The sequence below is a fragment of the Bos grunniens genome, chromosome 7, assembly GCF_055505025.1.
Source record: "Bos grunniens cultivar Pamir isolate PY7600 chromosome 7, Bosgru_T2T1.0, whole genome shotgun sequence".
NCBI lineage: Eukaryota > Metazoa > Chordata > Mammalia > Artiodactyla > Bovidae > Bos > Bos grunniens.
In genome coordinates this window covers 71,711,771-71,735,707 of record NC_141171.1, presented here as the reverse complement: position 1 = coordinate 71,735,707, position 23,937 = coordinate 71,711,771, and the positions used below count along the sequence as shown (strand labels likewise).

General features: G+C 43.5%; 1 protein-coding gene across 33 annotated transcripts in view; it reads left to right on the top strand.

Annotated features, from left to right (window-relative positions):
* The window catches only part of PWWP2A (PWWP domain containing 2A), a 77,210-nt gene that overhangs the window by 24,818 nt on the left and 28,455 nt on the right, over window positions 1–23,937 (top strand). For 11 of the 33 annotated variants that reach the window (XR_015167910.1, XR_015167909.1, XR_015167908.1 and 8 more), the window contains exons 1-2: window positions 18,084–18,676; window positions 23,857–23,926. The exons of 5 other annotated variants lie outside the window; for them this stretch is intronic. Coding sequence is in view for 12 of the 28 variants with exons in the window: in XM_086412713.1 (XP_086268839.1) it covers window positions 18,093–18,676; window positions 23,857–23,926 (654 nt within the window). In the remaining 16 variants the exon portion in view is untranslated. Of the gene's footprint in view, window positions 1–18,083; window positions 18,677–19,536; window positions 19,998–23,856; window position 23,937 lie in introns of those variants that run through there. 17 more of the 33 variants (XR_015167913.1, XR_015167912.1, XR_015167911.1 and 14 more) reach the window with 7 other exon arrangements.

The window sequence follows — 23,937 nt, the reverse complement described above, 5'->3', positions numbered from 1 at the left end:
GTAGAAATGAATTTCCACATAGAGATGAAAAGTAGTGAAACTAACAATATGTTTATCAGGAGGAAAAAAGTGTAAGTGTGGATAGACACACTGGCAAGCTCAGAGAGAGTCGCACCCTTGCGGTGATTTGAATCACTCTTCAAGGGTATTTCTTCTGGGTTTCCCTTGGCCAATCACCTTGCTTTTCCTAGTTCTGAGTGTATTTGGCATATCTTAAGACCCTCCCCTGTGTACTTGTGCATCTCTTAGCCAAGATGGATTCTAGTCAAGAGGCTTATGTGTACTTTGACATCACTTATTATGAGGTGATGCCCCCTCCCTCTTGACCTTCAAGGAGTCTTTCTGTGCATGTGTAGTTGGGAAGGTCTCCTGGACTTGGAGAATGAGGAGTATGTGGTCTTTTATCTCTTATCTGGGCAGGATTTAGCTATTCTCTGAATCCTCATCTGGGAGTATCTGTCCCCAGGGGGACAAACTCTGGCTGCTGAGCCTGGGGCCCATTTATCTCCTGCCTCGGAATGTCAAAAATGAGATGAAGAAAATAGCTAACTCAGGGACCAAGACCCTGGTTATCCTAGCCTATGAATTCCAGTTAGAGATCCAACCTGATCCCAGCATTCACAGAAAGCAGTAGTGCAGAGCAGAGCTAACACCTTAAGTTTTAATCAATGCTCTAGTAAAACTGAGAGTATTGATTAAATGTGGCAAATTGATAAATCACATTCATATATCAGGACCTACAAAATGGAGCCTGGGGCTTCCCTGGTGGCTCAGATGGTAAAGAATTCACCTGTAATGTGGGAGACCTGGGTTCAATCCCTGGGTTGCGAAGATCTCCTGGAGGAGGGCCTAGCAACCCTTTCCAGTATTCTTGCCTGGAGAATCCCCATGGACTGAGGAGCCTGGCGGGCTGCAGTCCATGAGGTTGCAAAGAGGCCGGGTGAGCGACTAAGCACGCCAGTGGCCTGATCCAAGTTATAAATCTAAACCTAAGTCAGCCCACACTATCTGGAAACACCTGACTGTCTAGGAAACTAATTACAGTCCTCCAACTCAGCTAAAGCTGGCTTACCTTACCCTAGAGAGCAGGACCTCCCTGATCTCCTGGTCAATCACACCCTGTTTCCACATCCCTTCATCTGATGCTCTTTTGCCCAAAACCCTTTAGAAGGAGTGCTCTTCTGCTTGTGAGGCACTGTACTTCCCCATCCATGGGTTGTTTTCACATAAGTAAAGGACAGAATATTCATTTCTAAGATGCATTATTTTTGTCATTTAATGTTTAAATTTTGTTACCTGAAAAATGGGTTTGCCTCTTCGCTCTTGGTATATGTTGAACCAAAGATGGGGTTAGAAGGTAGGATTTATTATTACTAGCAGCAGGTGAGGAGAACACTGGGGATCTTTCTTAAAGCAGTGTCTCCCCAAGAGCAAAGTTTTAAGCTAAAAAAAAAAAGTGTTAATGGCTCTATCAGGTCTGACACTTTTTTTGACCCCATGGACATGCGAAGTCCTGAACAGGCTTGAGCAGAGGAGGATTCACAATAGAATTGGGGCCAAGGTCACAGCTAACCTTTAGTTAATTGAAGTCCGGAGGGTCAACATCATCATTTCATTCCCCACCAGGGTGGGGCCTTTGTTCATGCAGAACTTAAAAGATATATTATTATGTATATCCCCTGAGGAGGAACTAGGACTTCAGTTCAGTTCCCTTCAGTCACTCAGTCGTGTCTGTCTCTTTGAGACCCCATGAATCGCAGCACTCCAGGCCTCCCTGTCCATCACCGTCTCCTGGAGTTCACTCAGACTCACGTCCATCAAGTCGGTGATGCCATCCAGCCATCTTATCCTCTGTCGTCCCCTTTTCCTCCTGCCCCCAATCCCTCCCAGCATCAGAGTCTTTTCCAATGAGTCAACTCTTCACATGAGGTGGCCAAAGTACTGGAGTTTCAGCTCTAGCATCATTCCTTCCAAAGAACACTCAGTATCACGCATCGAACCTGGACTGGCGATTTGTTTCATATATGATATTATACATGTTTCAATGCCATTCTCTCCCAAATCATCCCACCCTCTCCCTCTCCCATAGAGTCCAAAAGACTGTTCTATACATCAGTGTCTCTTTTTCTGTCTCGTGTACAGGGTTATTGTTACCATCTTTACAAATTCCATATATATGCGTTAGTATACTGTATTGGTGTTTTTCTTTCTGGCTTACTTCACTCTGTATAATAGGCTCCAGATGAGGAACACGTGTATACCTGTGGCAGATTCATGTTGATATATGGCAAAACCAATACAATATTGTAAAGTTAAAAAATAAAATAATTAAAAAAAAAAAAAGAAATCCCAGGGCTGATCTCCTGCAGAATGGACTGGTTGGATCTCCTTGCAGTCCAAGGGACTCTCAAGAGTCTTCTCCAACACCACAGTTCAAAAGCATCAATTCTTCGGTGCTCAGCCTTCTTCACAGTCCAACTCTCACATCCATACATGACCACAGGAAAAACCATAGCCTTGACTAGACGAACCTTTGTTGGCAAAGTAATATCTCTGCTTTTGAATATGCTAACTAGGTTGGTCATAACTTTCCTTCCAAGCAGTAAGCGTCTTTTAATTTCATGGCTGCAGTCACCATCTGCAGTGATTTTGGAGCCCCCAAAAATAAAGTCTGACACTGTTTCCACTGTTTCCCCATCTATTTCCCATGAAGTGATGAGACCGGATGCCATGATCTTCGTTTTCTGAATGTTGAGCTTTAAGCCAACTTTTTCACTCTCCTCTTTCACTTTCATCAAGAGGCTTTTTAGTTCCTCTTCACTTTCTGCCATAAGGGTGGTGTTATCTGCATATCTGAGGTTATTGATATTTCTCCCGGCAATCTTGCTTCCAGCTTGTGTTTCTTCCAGCCCAGCGTTTCTCATGATGTACTCTGCATATAAGTTAAATAAGCAGGGTGACAATATACAGCCTTGATGTACTTCTTTTCCTATTTGGAACCAGTCTTTTGTTCCATGTCCAGTTCTAACTGTTGCTTCCTGACCTGCATATAGGTTTCTCAAGAGGCAGGTCAGGTGCTCTGGTATTCCCATCTCTTTCAGAATTTTCCACAGTTTATTGTGGTCCACACAGTCAAAGGCTTTGGCATAGTCAATACAGCAGAAATAGATGTTTTTCTGGAACTCTATTGCTTTTTTGAAAGATGAAAGTGAAAGTGGAGAGTGAAAAAGTTGGCTTAAAGCTCAACATTCAGAAAACGAAGATTATGGCATCCGGTCCCATCACTTCATGGGAAATAGATGGGGAAACAGTGGAAACAGTGTCAGACTTTATTTTTGGGGGCTCCAAAATCACTGCAGATGGTGACTGCAGCCATGAAATTAAAAGACGCTTACTGCTTGGAAGGAAAGTTATGACCAACTAGATAGCATATTCAAAAGCAGAGACATTACTTTGCCAACAAAGGTTCGGCTAGTCAAGGCTATGGGTGTTTTTTTTTTTTTTTTTAAGGCTATGGTTTTTCCTGTGGTCATGCATGGGTGTGAGAGTTGGACTGTGAAGAAGGCTGAGTGCTGAAGAATTTATGCCTTTGAACTGTGGTGTTGGAGAAGACTCTTGAGAGTCCCTTGGACTGCAAGGAGATCCAACCAGTCCATTCTGAAGGAGATCAGCCCTGGGATTTCTTTGGAAGGAATGATGCTAAAGCTGAAACTCCAGTACTTTGGCCACCTCATGCGAAGAGTTGACTCATTGGAAAAGACTCTGCTGCTGGGAGGGACTGGGGGCAAGAGGAGAAGGGGACGCCAGAGGATGAGATGGCTGGATGGCATCACTGACTCAATGGACATGAGTCTGAGTGAACTCTGGGAGTTGGTGATGGACAGGGAGGACTGGTGTGCTGCAATTCATGGGGTCGCAAAGAGTCGGACACGACTGAGCGACTGAACTGAACTGATCGGATGTTGGCAATTTGATCTCTGGTTACTCTGCCTTTTCTAAAACCAGCTTGAACATTTGGAAGTCCATGGTTCACATATGGCTGAAGCCTGGCTTGGAGAATTTTGAGCATTACTTTACTAGCGTGTGAGATGAGTGCAATTGTGCAGTAGTTTGAGCATTCTTTGGCCTTGCCTTTCTTTGGGATCAGAATGAAAGCTGACCTTTTCCAGTCCTGTGGCCACTGCTGAGTTTTCCAAATTTGCTGGCATATTGAGTGCAGCACTTTCACAGCATCATCTTTCAGGATTTGAAATAGCTCAACTGCAATTCCATCACCTCCACTAGCTTTGTTCGTGGTGATGCTTTCTAAGGCCCACTTGACTTCACATTCCAGGATGTCTGGCTCTAGGTGAGTGATCACACCATCATGATTATCTGGGTCGTGAAGATCTTTTTTGTACAGTTCTTCTGTGTATTCTTGCCACGTCTTCTTCTGCTTCTGTTAGGTCCCTACCATTTCTGTCCTTTATTGAGCCCATCTTTGCATGAAATGTTCCCTTTGTATCTCTAATTTTCCTGAAGAGATCTCTAGTCTTTCCCATTCTGTTGTTTTCCTCTATTTCTTTGCATTGAACGCTGAGGAAGGAACTAGGACTTACCACTGAACTATTGTCTGACTGCCTTTTCCCTGCTCCTGCATTTCTTTGTTTTCTAAAATCAAGGATTACTGAGACGTGTTCAAGGGCAAGCAGTGCAGCCAGGCTGATTACAAAATGGCTTAGGCCAAAATGGCTTCTTTTATATCAAGAAAGCCATTCCTGGTTCTCTTTCTCTGGGGACCTTGTAACCTATATTTTTATAACCCCAATTTATAAGCTAAATGGCTCTCGGAGCCTCAGTTTCCTCATCTGTTAAGTGAGGATAATAGTACCAATCTCATGGATTTTATAGAAATGAATGGTATAAAGTATATATTATCCCAGTGCCTGCAAAATAATAAGAATGCCTGCTTTTTTTTTTTTTCTTATGGGAGACAGTTGTGGGTGTTAACATACTGTTTTATATAGTTGAAATGTTCAATTTTATTCTTACTAAAGAAGTCTTTTCTTTATGAAATGATATAGTACATAATAATAGTGATTTGGTGACTTTATCTGGCAAAATAAAGGGTTAGTATCCCTAAGTTTGTCCTCTACTAGTACAATATAGATAACAATATCTTTCAGATAATATTGTTGTGACAATTAAAGGAGAGAAATGTGAGATGATGTTCTACATAGGTCAGCTGAGCTAGAATTAGAATTTTCTATACCACCTCGGTTTTATAAAAATACAATATGTATCACATATATAACTGAAAAATTTCTAGTAGCTGTATTAAAAATATGAAAAGAAATGGGTGAAATTAACTCTAATAATGTATTTTACTTAAAATATTATTCCAGGGACTTCCCTGGTGGTCCAGTGGTTAAGGCTCTGTACTTCTACTGCAGGGGCTGTGAGTTCAATTCCTGGTCAGGGAATTAAAATCCTTCATGCTATATGGCTGGAGAAGGCAATGGCACCCCACTCCAGTACTCTTGCCTGGAAAATCCCATGGACGGAAGAGCCTTGTAGGCTGCAGTCCATGAGGTTGCTAAGTGTCAGACATGACTGAGCGACTTCGCTTTCACTTTTCACTTTCATGCATTGGAAAAGGAAATGGCAACCCACTCCAGTGTTCTTGCCTGGAGAATCCCAGGGACAGAGAAGCCTGGTAGGAAGCCGTCTACGGGGTTGCTCAGAGTCAGACACGACTGAAGCGACCTAGCAGCAGCAGCAGGGGCAGCATGCTACATGGCACGGCGGGGGGGTTAAAAAAAAAAAAAAATATATATATATATATAATTATTCCCAACATGAAGATACTCTATTTTTGAATTTTAATAATTTATTTTTATTTATGTTGATTTGCAGTATTGTGTTAATTACTGCTATATGGCAAAATTATTCAGTTCTACATATATATATACACATTCATCTTTTAATATATTCTTCTACATTATGGTTTATCATAGGATGTTGAATATAGTTCTCTGTGGTATACCGTAGGATCCTGATGTTTACAATGGGATATTTTATATAGAATTTTTCTCCCACAAGTCTTTAAGGGTCAGTGTGTATTTTATACTTATATCGCATCTCAGTTTGGACCAGATACATTTCATGTCTTCAGTAACCACACAAAGCTGGCAGCCACCCTGCTGGGCAGCATAGCTCTGAAAGTATTGGCAGCAAGGCTATAGGGAGGTACAGATTTCCATTCTTCCCTTCTCTTCCCTTGTCTAAATCTTTTGAAAATTGAAAATCAAGCTATGAAAAGCATTTTCCAAATTCACCTTCCTCCCTATGGAATGTCCTTTTTTCAAGTACTCTGCTCCTTGGCTAACACACAGCAAAGGTGTTGGGCTCTGGGTGAGTCTGGGAGAAGATTGTAGACTTTTCTGTTTTTGTCTGTGACCAGAAGTTCTAGCAGGAGAGTACTTTGTAACTTTGGAATAACAAAAACCACTTATTGAATGTCAGGCATAGTGCTAAGTGATTTATATTCATTATTTTATTAAATCCTCACAATGACTTATAAAGTAGGTTCTATTATCATGTTTGTACAGATGCAGAAATAAAGGCTCAGAGAAGTGAAGTAACTGTCAAAAGTCACACAGCTGGACAATGGCTGGACTTGATCTCAGTGAATTTGAAGTCATTGCCTGAACTAATGAGCTATTGTACCATCCTTTATCATTAGTAAATTGCAGAGTATCATTCAAATTCGCCTCTGACTCCAAGTAGACAGATTCAACCATTCTCTGAAGCTTCAGGTTTCTCAATTTAAAAGGAAACAATGACAGTCACTTTGCAGGGTAATTTTAAGGATTAAATGAGCTAATTTACTTGCAAATCTGTACTGGAAATCAAAATGCTTTGTCTCCCTACAGGAACTCTAGTACTGGCCTTTCACCAGGGGCTCATCACAATCTGATTACCATAAATTTGGTAACCTTTGGTGACAGTCCCAGGAAGTGGGACCCCAGTGCTTGGCACAAAAGGCCAAGAAGTTAGAAAATTTAGGATGAGAACATGGGCCCTGCACACCCTTGATGATGAGAAATTGTGGGTGAGTCCTTTCTCCTCTATAAACTGAGGGGACAGAACTGGAAGGGGTCTCAACCCCTTCCCAGCTCTGACCCTTCCCTCTGCACAGCAGAACACTGCCTCCCTTCCATCAGGCTCAGGCTCCCTGCACACCATCGCCCTGCCACCCTCCCCTCCCTGCTTTAAAGGCCCAGTGTGTCAGCTGCATGACTGTGAATGTACTCAGTGCCTGTTCCCCCGTGGGTGGAAAATGCAGAGGTGGCCTTGTTATGAATGAATATCGAGCAAAAACCACAGGGTTGAGGCTTCAGAGAGAAGTCACTATGGTGACCAAAGCCAAGAGAAGGAGCGCGGGCTCCAAGAGCCCTCCAAGGTCTCTAGCATTTCATTCCAGAAGTCTGCCAGCCTCCCCACACTGGGCTCCCCCCCACCAGGAGCTCTGCTGAGTTAAGTGCCTCAAGGTCAAGCGAACAAAGCGAGGACGACAACTAAATTGGCTTGTCTGTTCCCTTCTTCCCCAGCAGCCACAAACCTGGGTGGAGAGGGCTGAGTATGGAAGGAATTCAGATTTGGATATGGGGAAACGGGTCACCTCTGAGGGTTCAGGGACAGGCGGAGGGTGGGAGCCGGGCCACCTCTAACGAATGCTGAGCCACAGAAACAGTCAAGGTCAAAGAGCTCCTTATGAATCATTCTCAGTCCTTGAAAACTCTTTGAGGACTTGCTTCTTGTTTTCACCCAGTAAACATATGAGAGCAAAATATGATGTGCTGTGACCCAAAGGAGAATGGAAAGGGCAGGCTGGCGAAGGCTCTGGGTTCTCAGATCGGAACTCTTGTGCCTTCTCCCGATCACAACCCATGTCTCTGAGTCATGCCTGAGGCTCTGCACACCCAACCTAGACAGCCCATGTTTGTGATCTTCCTGTTACAAGACTACCCAGGTTCCATTTTATACACTTATTTATTTGCTGAAGAAAGATTTTAAACATTTTCTGTAAGAAATACATGTTCTATGTAGAAAAATGAGAAAATTAAGATAACTGGGACATGTAGATGGGCAAAAAGAGAGAGAGAGCCACAGTGATCCTGCTAAGTCGCTTCAGTCGTGTCTGACAGTGCGACCCCGTAGACGGCAGCCCACCAGGCTCCTCTGTCCCTGGGATTCTCCAGGCAAGAACACTGGAGTGGGTTGCCATTTCCTTCTCCAATGCATGAAAGTGAAAAGTGAAAGTGAAGTCGCTCAGTCATGTCCGACTCTTGCGACCCCATGGGCTGGAGTCTTCCAGGCTTCTCTGTCCATGGGATTTTCCAGGCAAGAGTACTGGAGTGGGGTGTCATTGCCTTCTCCGACAGTGATCCTACTCCCTAGTAATAACTATTCATTTAGTCATGTTTATGAATTTTACAATTTTTTTTGGCAGTCCTGCGTGTGGGATCTTAGTTCCCAGATGAGGGACTGAACCCATGCCACCTGCAGGGGAAGCATGAAGTCTTAACTTGGACTGCCAGGGAGGTTACTACAAATGTTCTTGAGGGTATGCTGTATGCCAGGCACTGTGCTCTGTGCATGCTCCGTTGTGTTCAGACTCTTTAAGACCCTATGGAGTGGACCCCCCCCGCCCCCCTCGCCCCCCCCCACCCCCCCTCGCCCCCTCCGCCCCCCCTCGCCCCCGATCCCTGCCCTCCAGCTCCTCTGTCCATAGGCTTCTCCAGGCAAGAGTATTGCATGGGATTATTGTTCCCTCCTCTAGGGGATCTTCCCGACCCAGGGATCCAACCCATGTCTCCTGCATCTCTTGTGTTGGCAGGCTGATTCTTTACCACTGAGCCGAAGCACTGCGTTCTGTGGGAGAGGTCAAATGATGCACAAGACTGATGTCACAAGGGCTTTTTTCTACGTGTAGCTGTATGCACATTCCTTCCTAAGAAGAATCTCTGCTATTTTAAAAACAAATACAACAGAAAGTAGGAACTTGATATAAAAATGAACCAAAGCAACATAGAACTGAATATTCTATTCTGTTTGTATTTGCAAATGTAACAGCTCTGTTGTTGCTGTTTAGCTGCTAAGTCATCTCTAACTCTTTGTGACTCCATGGACTGTAACCCACCAGGCTCCTCTGTCTCTGTCTCAGAGTGGGTTGCCATTTCCTTCTCCAGGGGATTTTCCTGACCCAGGGATCGAACTGGCATCTCCTGCGTCAGCAAGTGGATTCTTTACCACTGAGCCACCTGGGAAGCCCAGCACCTGTGTAGTGAGAGAAATTACTGGGGGTAAGCACGGAAATAGCTGCTTAGAAATGAGTAGCCATGAACTGAATGCCAAGACTAGGGCCTGGCTGGCAGCCTCTAGCTCTGAATTTATATTGTATTCGTGCTTAGCCTTGCCCAACACTTACATTGGGTGAACCAAATGACCTCCACACTCCCACCCAGGCCTTCAGACCTTTGGGAGGGATAGTAAGAACAGTTGCTGCTTCACAGCCCTGATCCAGGTAGAGATGATTGTTTTTTTGAGGTAGAGGTGATCATTATCATTAGAGGCAGAGACAAGGAAAGCAAGACAGAGAGAAACTGTGATGACACAGAAGTAATTCTATCAAAATGAGTTTGTGTTTTTTCAAGAATGGATGTCATATCATATGAATCTCTTTAGCTGAGGTTTCCACCTGTTTTTCAGAAAGATTCACTTAAGTCTGTCAGAGCAAATGATAGTTTTTTTCAGAAAAAGCACAGGGAGCTCTTTGTAATCAACAAGCAAATAGATGTTACTCTTTGGTGCCTATATTTACTAGCTGTGTAACCTTGGGCAACTTACTTAACCTCTCTATTCCTCAGTTTCCTACTCTGTAATGGTGATAATTAAGTGATTATACCTCATAGGGCTTAATTGATTTAAGGCTTGATGTAAAGTAAATACTTGATAAATATTAGACGTTATTACTTGGCCTAGCACTGTGCTAAGGAAGTTATAAAATTAAGTCCTTACTTTACAAGGATCTAATAATCTAATAGCTACCACATTTGACATGAGGGGAGAACCCAACCTAGAGGAATGTTAAGTAAATAAAAGTTCTTGGAATTATTATGAGGGGGTGGGTTCAATCAGAGGTGTTTAGAATCTAAGGTCAGGTTTTATTTTTGTTTTTTTAGATTTTCTACTTTAAAGGTCAGATTTAACCTGTCGGCTTGAAAGTAGAAGGCTAGACCCAAAAAATGCACACTGATTTGCCATTTACCCAAGGATCCTGTCCCAGGGAATGGCTAAGGAAACATAAGAAACAGCCAAAAGATCAAAGTTGCCGAGAGCGCATTCTTTGGAGACTATGAGGCCCAGTCTCTAGCTTTGGAAGCTTTCTTTGACCTGTCCGAGGCTCCCCCTCTTGCTCGGTCGTTGCAAAGATCAATGTTCATTTCTGTAAGATACGAAGCATGAAGTCTGGCCAACCATTAGGGTTTGCCTAGCTAGGCCTGAGTGGTGTTTTGTTTTGTTTTTTAATTTGGTTTTTTTTTTTTGGACCGTGCCATGCAGCATGCAGGATTTTAGTTCTTAACCATTTGACCACCAGGGAAATTCCAGGTCTGTTCAACTTTTAACACTGAACATCCTGTGTCACAGGAAATATTTCAGTTCCAGACAAACTGAGACATTCAGCCTAGAACCACTCCCTCCCAAGCAGTACCCTTAGGGTCCCTTTTGAGGGAACTATGTTGACACGGCAGCTGTTGAGCATATACAGAGAGGGGCAGGGACCATGTGAAGGAACACCTGAGACCAGGGAGGAAGATGACTCAGGATGGTGCCCACCTGTGATGTGCTTGATTCCCCCAGGCTCATCTGGCTGCTGTCTCAGCCTGGCACATAATAGGTGCTCACTAAATAGCTGGATAGATGACGGCTGTCTTTTCTTCAATATTGGGATTTACTTTTTTTTTTTTTTTAAATATTCATTTATTTATATGGCTGTGCTGGGTCTCAGTTGCAGCATGCAAGATCAATCTTCCTTGTCGCATGCAGGATCTTTAGCTGTGGCATGCAGGATCTCGTTCGCTGAGTAGGATCTAGTTCTCTGACTAGGGATTGAACCCTGGCCCCCTGCCCTGGGAGCTCAGAGTCTTACCCACTGGAAATCCCAGGATTTATTTTTTTTAGTATGATGGCCCCTTCCACCTGCCAGTCTGAGGTGAGGATCTGTTACTAGGGGCAGGTAATATGGTGTGGAAAGCATCTGCATTGAATAAGAGGCTTCAGCAGGGTCTGTGGATGAGTGTGTCAGGATGGGGGGAGGTTTGGGGAAACATCTAGAATATTTTTTCTTTTCATCTTTTAAAACCTTGAAATGAGGTGTCCATCAGCTCCCAGTGATCCTTGCCTTCTTGGTACTCCTATCCCTGTGTGATCTTCTACTCTTGTGTTTGGGCTGGCTCTAGTGACTTGCTTTTGAACAGAACACAACAGAAGTGACAGGATGCCTCTTCTGAGATTAGGCTATAAGACACTGTGACTTCTGTCTTCCTTGCACCATTTCTCCCTGGCTCTTCTCATTTGCGTGCTCTGATGAAGCAAGCTGTCAGTCACAAACTATTCTCTGGACAGGCACACATGGCAAGGAGTTGAGGGCAGCCTCTGGCCGGCAGCCACTGAGGAACTGAATCCTGCCGGGATCATGAGAGAGAGGTTAGAAGTGGGCCCTTCCCTAGTCACACTTTCAGATGACACTGCAGCCCCTGCTGGCATTTTGGTTATAGCCTTGAGAGAGACCCTAAATAGAGGACCCAGCTAACCCTTGCCTGAATTTCTGACCCAAGACACTGATAAAATAAACGTGGTGTTTAAGACACTAGCAGTAAAGGAAAACTAATACAAATCTATATACAAAAAAGCACATATGTGCACAGGTTGATGAATTTTTATAAGTTGAACATTCCTTATAACTAGTGAGTAGATGAAAAACAGAAAAATATCAGAGTCCCAGGAAACTCCATTCATATTCCCTTTTAGTCACTAGATGTACCGTCCCCTTTCTCCTGCTAAGAAAGGAGGAGTTGTAACTGCATAAGTTTGTTTTCGGAGAAGGCAATGGCACCCCACTCCAGTACTCTTGCCTGGAAAATCCCATGGGTGGAGGAGCCTGGTGGGCTGCAGTCCATGGGGTGGCTAAGAGTCGGACACAACTGAGCAACTTCACTTCCACTTTTCACTTTCGTGCATTGGAGAAGGAAATGGCAACCCACTCCAATATTCTTGCTTGGAGAATCCCCAGGGATGGGGGAGCCTGGCCGTCTATGGGGTCGCACAGAGTCGGACACGACTGAAGCGACTTAGTAGTAGTAGTAGTAGTAAGTTTGTTTTCTTTGTTTTTGTACTTTATATAAATGTGATTACACAGTACGTAAAACAACTTTTTAGTGGATTCTCAGAGATCCCTTAATACATTGAGAACCGCTGAGACACATGGAAAGCCAGTGACATGTCTGTCGGTAGTTATCATCACAGTCTTGGCCTGGGAGTGGGTCATCTGATTTTAGAAGAGAAATATTGGTTACTTGGACAGAAATAGGCCTAGAACAGGAGGAGCAATTTATTCAGCCACTATGACTTCACGACCATGTGCTGATAGTTACTTCCTTTTGTCCTGAGTCTCCAGGACCCATGCTTTTGTCTTTCTGTAATTAGATTTCCCGAGAGACCAGGCCCAGGAAACAAAAACTACTAAAACATAATTAGCCATATTTATCCGTCTTCATGAACCACCACTCCAGTGTTTGGGTTTTTACTTTATCTTCCCTGGGTAGGGAAGATCCTCTGGAGGGGGGTATGGCAACCCACTCCAGTATTCTTGGCCTGGAGAATCCCATGGACAGAAGAGCCTGGCAAACCACAGTCTGTGGGTTCACAAAGAGTTGGACACAACTGAGCAACTGAACACATACACAAATTGTAGTACTCTGGAGAACTCAGATCAAAGTCTGTTTGAGACAGTGAGAATCCACTTGGTTAGTCAGCTGGATTTCTTATCCCTGACATTCATCTGTCAATCCACCCATCCTTTCAACAATTTGTCCAACCAAACAACTATTCATCTGTTATGGTCTGAATGTTTGTGTCCCTCCAAAATTCAAATGTTGAAATCTCAACCACCTAGGCAATGGTATTAGGAGGTGGGACTTTAGGGAGATGATTAGGTCACTAGATTGGACTTCCCAGGTGGCACAGTGGTGAAGAATCTACCTGCCAGTGCAGGTAGATCATTCCCTGGGTTGGGAAGATCCCCTGGAGTAGGAAATGGCAACCCACTCCAGTATTTTTGCTTGGAACATTCCATGGACAGAGGAGCCTGGTGGGCTAGAATCCAGAGGGTTGCAAAAAGTCAGATGTGACTGAGCACTAGATCACTAAAACAAGGCCCTTATGAAAAGAGACTAATGCCTTTATGAAAGAGGCCCAAAAAAGCACTCTTGCCCACTTCTGCCAGTGAGCATACAACAAGAATTATGCAAGCTGAAAGAGGGCCCTCACTGAACTGTCCTGGCACCTTGATCTTGTATTTCTAGGCTGCAGACCTATAAGAAACAACTTTCTGTTGTTTATAAGTCGCCTGTCTGTGGCATTTTGCTCTAGCAGCATAAATGGACCAACCTTTCAACTATTCATCAAAACCTTTCTCAATTCAGCAACAAATGCCATGTGGCTATCCATTCTGTACAGGCTTCCCTCATAGCTCAGTTGGTAAAGAATCCACCTGCAATGCAGGATACCCTGGTTCGATTCCTGGGTTGGGAAGATCCGCTGGAGAACGGATAGGCTACCCACTCCAGTATTCTTGGGCTTCCCTTGTGGCTCAGCTGGCAAAGAATCCACCTGCAATGTGGGAGACCTGGGTTCAATCCCTGGTTTGGGAAGATCCTCTAGAGAAGGGAAAGGCTACTCACTCCAGTATTCTGGCCTGGAGAATTCCATGGACTATACAGCCATGGGGTCGCAAAGAGTCGGATACGACTGAGCGACTTTCACTTTCACTTTCACTTCATCCATCCTACAAATACCTCCTCTATGCTTACCCTATGCCAGGAGAAAGCTGAAGGCAGTGGAGACTAGGATATAGCAGCACATGTAAAAACTGGATTCCGAGTAGATCTGGAAACCCCTGAGGGCAGATCCTTGGTTTTGTATTTGAAGTACATAAAATAAGACTTCTGTTTTCCTTTCCAGCCTTATCTCCCTAGCTTATCTTCTTATTCCTCTTCAACCACATTGAATGAGAGATTTCTCGATCATTAGGGTTGACTCTTGGGACTTCATGGACTGTGGCCCGCCAGGCTCCTCTGTCCATGGGATTCTCCAGGCAAGAATACTGGAGTGGGTTGCCATTCCCTTTTCCAGAGGATCTTCCTGACCCAGGGATTCGACTGTGGTCTCCTGCATTGCAGGAGGACTCTTTAACATTTGAACCACCAGGGAAGTCGCACTGGTTTCTCTGGAGTAAACCAAGCCCTCTTGTGTCACAGGACTTGAGCAACTGCTGTTCCTTTTGACCCAAATGTTCCTTCGGCAATGTCAATAGCTGGCTCCTCCTCCTTTTTAAATGTATTTATTTACTTAGCTGCGTTGAGTCTTAGTTGTGGCATATGGGATCTAGTTTCTGACCAGGGACTGAACTCAGGCCGCCTACATTAGGAGTTTGGAGTCCCAGCCACTGGGTCACCAGGGAAGTCCCTGGCTCCTTCTTAATCCTTTGCATTGGTTAAAATGTCTTGTCCTCAGAGAGGTCTTTTCTGACCACCTTATCTGAAAGAGACACTCTCTGCCTCTCCCCTAGCTATTCCCTATCACCTCACCCTGTTTATTTCTTGTATGGCGTTGCTTACAATTTGTAATCATGTTATTTATTCATTGCTTATTTTCTAGTTCCCTAAGTAGAGAAATAAGTCCCAGGAGGCTTACATGTTCTTTCTGCCTGTCTTCTGACTGCTAGCCTGGTAACTGGCATATAGTGTGTGTGTGCTCAGTTGTGTCCAACTCTTTGTGACCCCACAGACGGTAGCCTGGTATGCTCCTCTGTCCATGGGATTTTTCCAGGCAAGAATACTGGAGTAGGTTGCCATTCCCTTCTCCTGGGGATTTTTCTGACCCAAGGAACCAACCCGGGTCTCGTACATTGTAGGTGGATTCTTTACCACTGAGCCACTTGGGAATCCCCAACTGACATATAGTAGGCCTTGAATATTTATTTGTTGAATAAATGGATGAAAGATCTCCCCAGTATTAGAAAGCTTGAAGAGCAAGGGAGAGCAGACCCCAAAAGATAAAGTAGGAACAGAGAGAGCCTTGAGGGACAAGCAGAAGAGGCTAGGAAGCCAGTAGAGAATCTTGAGTTGCAGGCTGAAAATGGTGATTTATTTAGAAGGGTTACTTGGTATCCCACAACCTGCTATAAATCCTTAATTTAAAGGATTTACTGCAGCATCTTGCAGTGAATTACTGCAAGAGGTAATCACATCCTAGGACCTGAACTGTATTTTTCTCCCTGTAGGATATTATGCAATGTGGGAACTCTGTGTGGGTCTCCAAGTTTCATAGAACTATATGTAATGTTTAATTGATTATGTTGAAATATAGAAAAGCAATCATGGTAAAAACTCTGTAAGGTGGGATCCATGGCTGTTTCCTGCAAGAGATCTAGCCTGCAGGGGACAGATTATTTGTTCAATGAATAAGTGAAACAATCATGCTCTTGAAGGACCTGCATTCTCTAGGATCTGTTGCTAGCCATCTGTGTGATGGCTAAGAAGACCTGTAACCTGGCTAAGGATCAGTTTTCTCACCTGTAGAACAGGGAGAAGGTTTAACTCACAGGGTTTTAAATAAGAGCTTATGGGGGAAATCTCTGGTACACAATGGATCAGTACCTTTATTTCCTTCTGTTACTTTGGAGATGCTGAACCTGCCCTGATTGGGATTTTTGACTTGCCTTTCCCAAGAGCTCCAGGGCTTGAAATAGGGCCTATGGCGATTTTTCTTTCCCATTTTCAATCCTTTCAATGTAAAACTGTAGGTTTTTAAAAAATTGAAATTAGTTGATTTATATTTAATTGAAATATAGTTGATTGATAATCTTGATAATAGATAATTGATAATGTATTAGTTTTAGGTGTATAGTAAAGTGATTCACTCATATATATATATTCTTTATCAGGTTATTTTCCATTATAGGTTATTATAAACTATTGACTATAGTTTTCTGTGCTATACAGTAGGTCCTTGTTGTTTATTTTATATATAGTAGTGTGTATTTGTTAATCCCAAACTCCTAATGTATCTATCCCCCACTCCCCCCCCCGAAAAAAAAAAAACACACAAAACCTTGGAATTCTGACTCTGCAATTTACTGTATGACCTTGGGCACCCTTTTTGTGCCTCAATTTCTTTATTTATAAAACAGGTGTAATAACAGTCGGGCTTCCCTGGTGGTTCAGTGGTAAAGAATCTGCCTGCAATGCAGGAAATGTGGCAGGAGCCATGGTTCCATCCCTGGGTTGGGAAGCTCCCCTGAAGGAAATGGTAACCCATTCCAGTATTCTTGCCTGGGAAAGCCTATGGACAGAGGAACCTGGTGCACTTAACAGTCTATGGGGTGGAAAAAGAGTTGGATACAACTTAGCAACTAAGTAACATTACCAGTAACTGCCTTATAGGAGTATTTTAAGGATTACATGAGGTGTTATACCAAGTGCTTGTACTAGTGCCTGGCACATAGGGGATGCTTAGTAAGTACTGGCTGTGATGAGTCTTTATGATTCCCTTTTTCACTCCTAATTTTGGTAACCTTTCTTCCTTTCCTCCTGTAGGCATTCTTAGTGCATACGATCTCTTCTGGAGAAAAGGCTCACTCTGAGGTACACTTTGAGAGAAATGGGTTCAGTAGAGTATTCCAAACAAACAAATCAAGAAACTTAAAGTGGGAATAGACAAGTAGGGGCATTAGAACCCTGAAGAGAGAGGCTTTTTGCACCTGTAGCATACACGAGGCAACGATAAAGGCTGAAGCAAGAAACCAGGTGTGACCACTTTCCAGTGAATTTGGGTTGAAAAATTGCTATTCATGTGAAGTCCAGCAATGCCGCAGAACTAGTCTCTGAAACATTCATCAGCTTAATCCAGTGTGTATGATGTTCTTCTGGTTTTCATTAGCATTTTCCTACTTCGAAATAAGTAGGTGCATTGTTCCTAGAAAGTGGAGAGTACTCAATGAGACACTCCTTGTGTGGGAGCTGAAGCGGCTGCCATGAGGTTATGGAGAATGTCTTTCACATCTTTCTATCCCTAGCACTAGCACAGTGCCTAGCATAGGAGGAGCTCAAAAAGTGTTCGTAGAATTATCTTCAAACTTTAGTTGTCCTTCCCAAAGAAGCTTCTCTTGCCCACACTCGGCCGCAAGCAGGTCCGCTCCTAGAAATAACATTTATTCTAAGGACCTCTGCGCAGAGAGTCTTGGGAAGCGGTTCCCCTCCCTCATTACCTCGTTACTCCTCCCCTCTGTAGCCTTTGAAAGAACAGGCACGCCACGTGATTCCCTCCTTTATCCCACCTCCGAGAAAACCTGGTTGATAATGGGCAGGAGCATAGGCCAACCATAAGACTTTACTTTCTCTTCCATCCAATAAAAAGAGGCGATAGGTACAAGGCTCAGCTTTTGTGACTTCCCCCGCCCCCTTTGAGCCCGCCCCCCCACTTCTCCTCTAAGATTCGGCATTTGACAACTCGTCTGGCCAATGAGAAGTTCCTACTCTGTATGAGAAGGCTGGACCGACTGAATGATAGACATCCCCACCTGACCAATGAAGTGTCACAAGTGTGGGAGGGGTGTAGGGCAGGACCAATGGCGCGGTGCCAATAACGAGCATCGGGGTGAGGGCGGGACAAAACTGCTGGAGGGAGGGGAAGGCCTAGGGAACCAAACAGCGCTGCCGCCGCCGCCGCTACAACCCGAGTTGGAGGAGGGAGAAGCCAGGAAGAAAATGGCGGCCGTGGCTGCAGAGGCGGCAGCGACTGCAGCGTCCCCCGGGGAGGGGGGCGCCGGCGAGGCCGAGCCGGAGATGGAGCCCATCCCCGGCAGCGAGGCCGGCACTGACCCCCTCCCGGTCACGGCTACTGAAGCATCTGTGCCGGACGGAGAGGCTGACGGGCAGCAGTCCTCTCCTCAGGCCGATGAACCGCCGCTCCCGCCGCCGCCGCCGCCGCCGGGGGAGCTCGCCCGCAGCCCGGAGGCGGCGGGGCTGGAGCTGGAGCCTGAGGAGAAGCTGCCCGCTCGAGTAGTGGAACCGGGGGCAGCCGCGCCTCCGGAAGGGCCCAGCTTGCCACCTTCTCCTGTACCGCCGCCGGAGGAGCCCCCGGCTCCCGAGGAGCGCCAGGAACCGCCGCTGCCCCAGCCAGCAGCCCCGGCTCTCGTACCGCCGGCGGGCGGGGACTCCGCGGTGTCGCAACTGATCCCCGGCTCGGAGGTGCGGGTCACGCTGGACCACATCATTGAGGACGCGCTCGTCGTGTCGTTCCGCCTCGGGGAGAAGCTCTTCTCCGGGGTCCTCATGGATTTGTCCAAAAGGTACCGCGCCCGCCCCCAGCAGCCCCCCGGGACGCCCCGGCCCGCTCGGTCCCCGGGGAGGGAGCGAGTCCAGGCTGCCCATCTACACCCGGCTCCCGCCTCTCAGGCGTCCCGCCGCCTGCGCCGCCCTCGGGTACCGCGCGGCGCGTGGCGCGCGCTCCGAGTGGGGCAGGGGCGCGGGGCCGCGAAAGGGCGATCCCTGCCCCAGGTGGGCGCCTGGAGGCAGGTGTGCCTCCAGGTGGGGGGCGCGAGTGCTTGAGGGGCTCCTGGGTCTCACCCTCCCCCCCCAACCCCAGTCCCAGCCTCCTTTCACACCTGACCCTGGCTCACCCACACTGAGTCGGGTGGATTAATGCAAAACGCAGAAGAATTTTCGCAGAGTACGGGATACAGGGTGGGGGAGATTGCTGTGTTCCGAAATTAATCTTTAATGAGGTTGGAGAAAGGGGTGTGTGCGTTGGGGTTCCGGAAACGTTAACTGTCACTCCTTATAAAGGGAAGAGCATTTATTCAAAATGAGCCTTTTGATTGTTATTCTCAATGTTAGAACTAATTCCCCCTATATAACTGTTCAATACGGAAGCATATTTGGGTAATTACGATAAATTTTAAGAGAAGTTTAAAGAAGAGATGGGATTTTTGTTATTTAACTTTTAATATCAAGATGATGTGGTATAAAAGTGTTCAAATACTAACTTCTAAAACTGGATACAGTTTGAATGGTTGAGTTCACCCATAAACCTCTTTAGCACATTTTCATTTCTTACATTAGGTTGTTTTGGGGCTTTGGTTTATACAGGTGAAGATACTGTGTTCCGAGTCTAGAATTAAGTTAACCTTTTTATTCTCTTCTTTTGCAGATATGAAGTGCAGAGACTCCCATTCACGGCTCTCCATTCTGTTTCCTGCAACAGCACACACTCTGATGGTATTTCACCTGTTTAGAAATGGCTTATTTTAGTGTGTTTTGCTTTTAACTGCTTGCCCTCCCATCAAGACACAAGAATCTTTCCTCGTTTGGGGAAGAAGTGCGTAATAGAAGTATGGGAAAAGATGGGAGCCTTTACCATTACCGCAAACACTTCTCAAAAATTTTTTTTAGTTTTTTTATTTATAAAGAATTTTGGGTTAGGACTTTTGCACTTTTGTTTTCGTAAAACAGAAAGCAGAATAAGACCAGTGTGCTTTCTACTGATGTATTTATTAGCAAGCGAGAGAATGTATGGTCAGTAGTGTGTATGCTATTGAATCAAACAGAAGTGAAGGGCAGTGATTGTGTGAGAATCTGGATTTCAAATCTGCAAAAGGAAGGTGCAAAAAGGTAAGTTGTTTCTGGAAATGGAATCCATATTGCTTTCCTGTTTTGAGGTGCTCATTGTCCAGGTGTTTTGTTTGTTTTTAAAATTTTTCTTTCATAGGAAATTGCAGTTCTGTTTTACCTACAGTACTTCTAATGAACAGCAGCTTTTGTAGCTCTTGTTATGAACCTTTTACATTTTAATGTTTTGAAATGAAAAGATCCTGTCATTAAAGTATTTTTTAAAAAGCCATTAAGGGAACCATATTAACTTTTCATTCCACAAATATTTGTTGAGCACATTTATGTAAGGCACCCTCCTAGCTATTCTGAATACTATATGTATGAGACACAATCTGACCCTCCTAGAAACGTACATGGGAAGCATACACATTATGGAAGTGGTGAGGAAATAAAACAGTTTTTAAAATTTAGCTCTTTGAGGAAGTATTGGGTCAGTGATTGATTAGTTGAATATCCTTTCATAATATAATTTGGAAAAATAGATCTGCCAATATTATTTTGTAATCTGTGCTTACTTTGCATACTTTCATGCACAGTTTTGGGGTTAAACTGATGATCCAGGAGAGAAATCTTTACAGATTTTACCAAGACTGTGAGTATAGTCATCAGTTGCTTTAAAAATAGTTTGTATCAGGAATTCCTTCTCCGATCAGTGGGTAGGATTCTGCACTCTCACTGTCTGGACCCGGGTTCCATCCTTGCTCTGGGAACTAGGATCCCACAAGGCCGCATGACCAAGAGATAAATAAAAATAAGTTGTTTCCTATTTGAATTGGCCATTGAGTGAAACCTTTAGGTAGAAATAACAACAGCTTCCTCTATATGGGAGAAGGATATGAAAAAAATAGACTGTATAACTAAATCACTTTGCTGTACACCTGAAATGAACACACACTGCAAATCAGCTGGACTCCAACATAAAAATTAAGACAAGAGCTTCCCTGTTTTTTTTTTTTTTTTTTTTTTTGAGTACCTGTTAAGTAACAGGCTTTGAACCTCATGCTTCAATTCTGGGGGTATTTTTCATTTATATGAGAGGAAATTCCATCAGTTTGGCCAGTTATTTAGCTTGTAAATTGCAAAGATTCAGATGTAGTTGATCTGATTCTAAAGCCTGTGCGTTTTCTAATTTCATATTAGAAAGGCAGTTGGGCTGGCAAATTTCCTGTTAAGTAGTAAGTAAAGAAGTGCATGCTTCTGAAATATATGCTTATCCTTCTGTTAATAGCTATATCGGATAATACAGAGGTTGTGTATGTTGGAGCCAGGCAGATATTTTTAGTCAGCTCATAGCCATACCTGCTCTGGAGACTCCCCGTTTTCATAGCTGTATACTGGGAACGGAGTAAACTCTGAGGCCTTGGTTCTTGCCTCCTCAGTGAGATGTCAGAAAATAATGAACATTTGGGAGGCTACTAGGTGCCTCCTAGTACGTGGTTTTCTTCAGTCTTCCAATGGGCCAGTTCATGCTTTTATTAATTTTTTTATTCTGACGTGTGGCACAGAAATGTCTTTCAAAGTTGGAAGAGTTGTTCATGTAGCAAGAGTGTCTGATCCTAGAGTACAGGATTTTATATATATATATGTGGCTTGATCAAGAGTCTGCTTTTTGTAAGCATTTGCTTGACATTCTTTACCTTCCTGTCATTGAATTATTTTTTCCTTTATTTTTAGAATTATTTGATTGAAGAAGACATTTTTGAAGAGAATCTTTTTGTGGAAAAGGAGCAGGACACATGTAATTAAAAAAAAAAAAAACCTAAAGAAAAGAAAGTGGTGCTGAATGGTACATTGATCTGGACAGAGTTTCAGGGTACATGGGTGCTGACTTCTAGCATCTGCCTCTCCAGTTAATACCTTGACTTTGGGCAAATCTCTTTGCCTGTCTGGGATTCAGTCTCTATCTAGTCTTTATGAGGCTAATTCATTTTGACTTAAGGCAATTCACTTTACACACAAATAAGCAAACAAACTTTACACCTCAATTTATAGACCTAAATAGGGTGACCAAGTGATCTGGTTTTCCTGTACCATCCTATACAGGTACCTGGTTTCCTGTACCTGGTTTGATTGTTGATCTCCTTTCTTTATTCAAAGTAACTTGCTTTGGCAAGTGAAAAACATGGTCACCCTAAAAATGAGGATATTTGAATATCTAGTTAGAACAGATATTGTGTAGTGGAGTATTTGTTTGAAACTGAATGGCTTTAAGTTGAGGCTTGCATTATTTAGTTTATTCTAGGCATATCCACTATTTTATCCTCAGCCCTCTTAGGTAGTTTAAATTAACCCTGTCTACTTTAGCAAAGTCTGATGACAAGCAGATAAAGTAATCAGGTAACTCCCAAATGTAGTTTGGTGTTCCTATTGTCTTTTCTTCCTTAACCTTATGCTTTTGAAATTTTGACTTTGGTACGTTTGTTTCTTCATCTGGCATTATATAGTATTATATAGTAAACATTCCTTCAGGTTGCTAAACTGTCTTAATGCTTATTTTAGACAGAATAATCATTGGTTGTACAATATTTAATTTTCTTATGGTAAATAAACATCCATGGTATTATGGTAAGTGGATGTTCCTTGCTCTGACATATGTCAACTGTTAGCCAGATTTGTTTTATCATACGCACACCTCCACTGGGTTATTTTGAAGCAAATCGTAAACATCATTTTACCATAAATATTTTGGTACAGATCTCTAAAAAGATAAGGACTTTAAAATTTTAACTGTACTACTGTTGTCATATCTAATACAGTAGCAATTCCTTCACATCATAATATGCAGTCAGCGTCTCAAAATTAACATCTAAGTTTTGTTCAAATCAGAATTCAAGTAAAGTTTATTACATTGCAATTGGTTAAGTTCCTTAAGGTTTTCATCTGTAGTTCTCCTACCATTACTTTTATTCCCTTGCAGTTTATTTGTTAATCCATAGCCTTTTTGGTAGAATTTTCCACATTGTGAGTTTCTTCCAATTGCATCCCCTTGGATGCATTTCCATAACATTTTAAAAATAGTTCTTTTCCCTCAGGAGTAAACAGATGGGACAACTGTAGCCCCCTACAGGCCCCCAAGGGCCTTGTTTTGGGTCAGTAGAAATGATACAATATCTTTTGCCTGCCTGCAGACTTCTAGGCCTCTCCCTTAAACACACCTCCAACTTTAGTAATTCCAAACATAGAAAAGTTTAACCAGGCAAGATAACTTGCTGAGGGCAAAAGCCTTCAGCCAGAGCTTCTCAATCTATACTTGAAACAAAATAAGTCTTTCTGTAAGTTGTGACTGACTCTTTGCCCCACCAGGCTCCTCTGTCCATTGTATTCTCCAGGCAAGAATACCGGAGTGGGTTGCTGTTTCCTTCTCTAGGAGATCTTCCTGATTCAGGGATCAAACTCAGGTCTCTTGCTTGGCAGGCAGATTCTTTACCACTGAGTCTTTTGAAGGGACATATGTATGAAACCTGTGGTTTCTTTCTATAAGAGGGATCTTTAAACTGTTTGTTACTATTCTTCACATCTTTAAAGTTATAAAGCTACGTTGAAGTCCTAAAAAATCTTTCTGATCCCGTATTTTGGGAACTGATATGAATTAAGGGATCATGAAGTAAATGCTTAACGCTTAAAAGTCCTTGTGCGTTTTTAATTTTGTGGTACGTACTTATTAAAGATTGTAGCTAGTTGTATTTTGGAAATGATCTTTTACAAAACTGACTTTTGTATATGCAGGTTGTATTAATAAGAACTGAGGTGATTTCTTAATAGACAACTTCAGATTTCACTAAATTCTTAAGACAGTTTATAGATTTACTTGTTTTTTTAAGGAAATATAAACCAAGACAATAATTTTTTTTCTTTACAGACATCATGAAACGTATGGTGCAATAGCCCTACTTTTGGTGGGAAAAATATACAGCCATTCTGGTGAAGCAGTGAGTAGTGG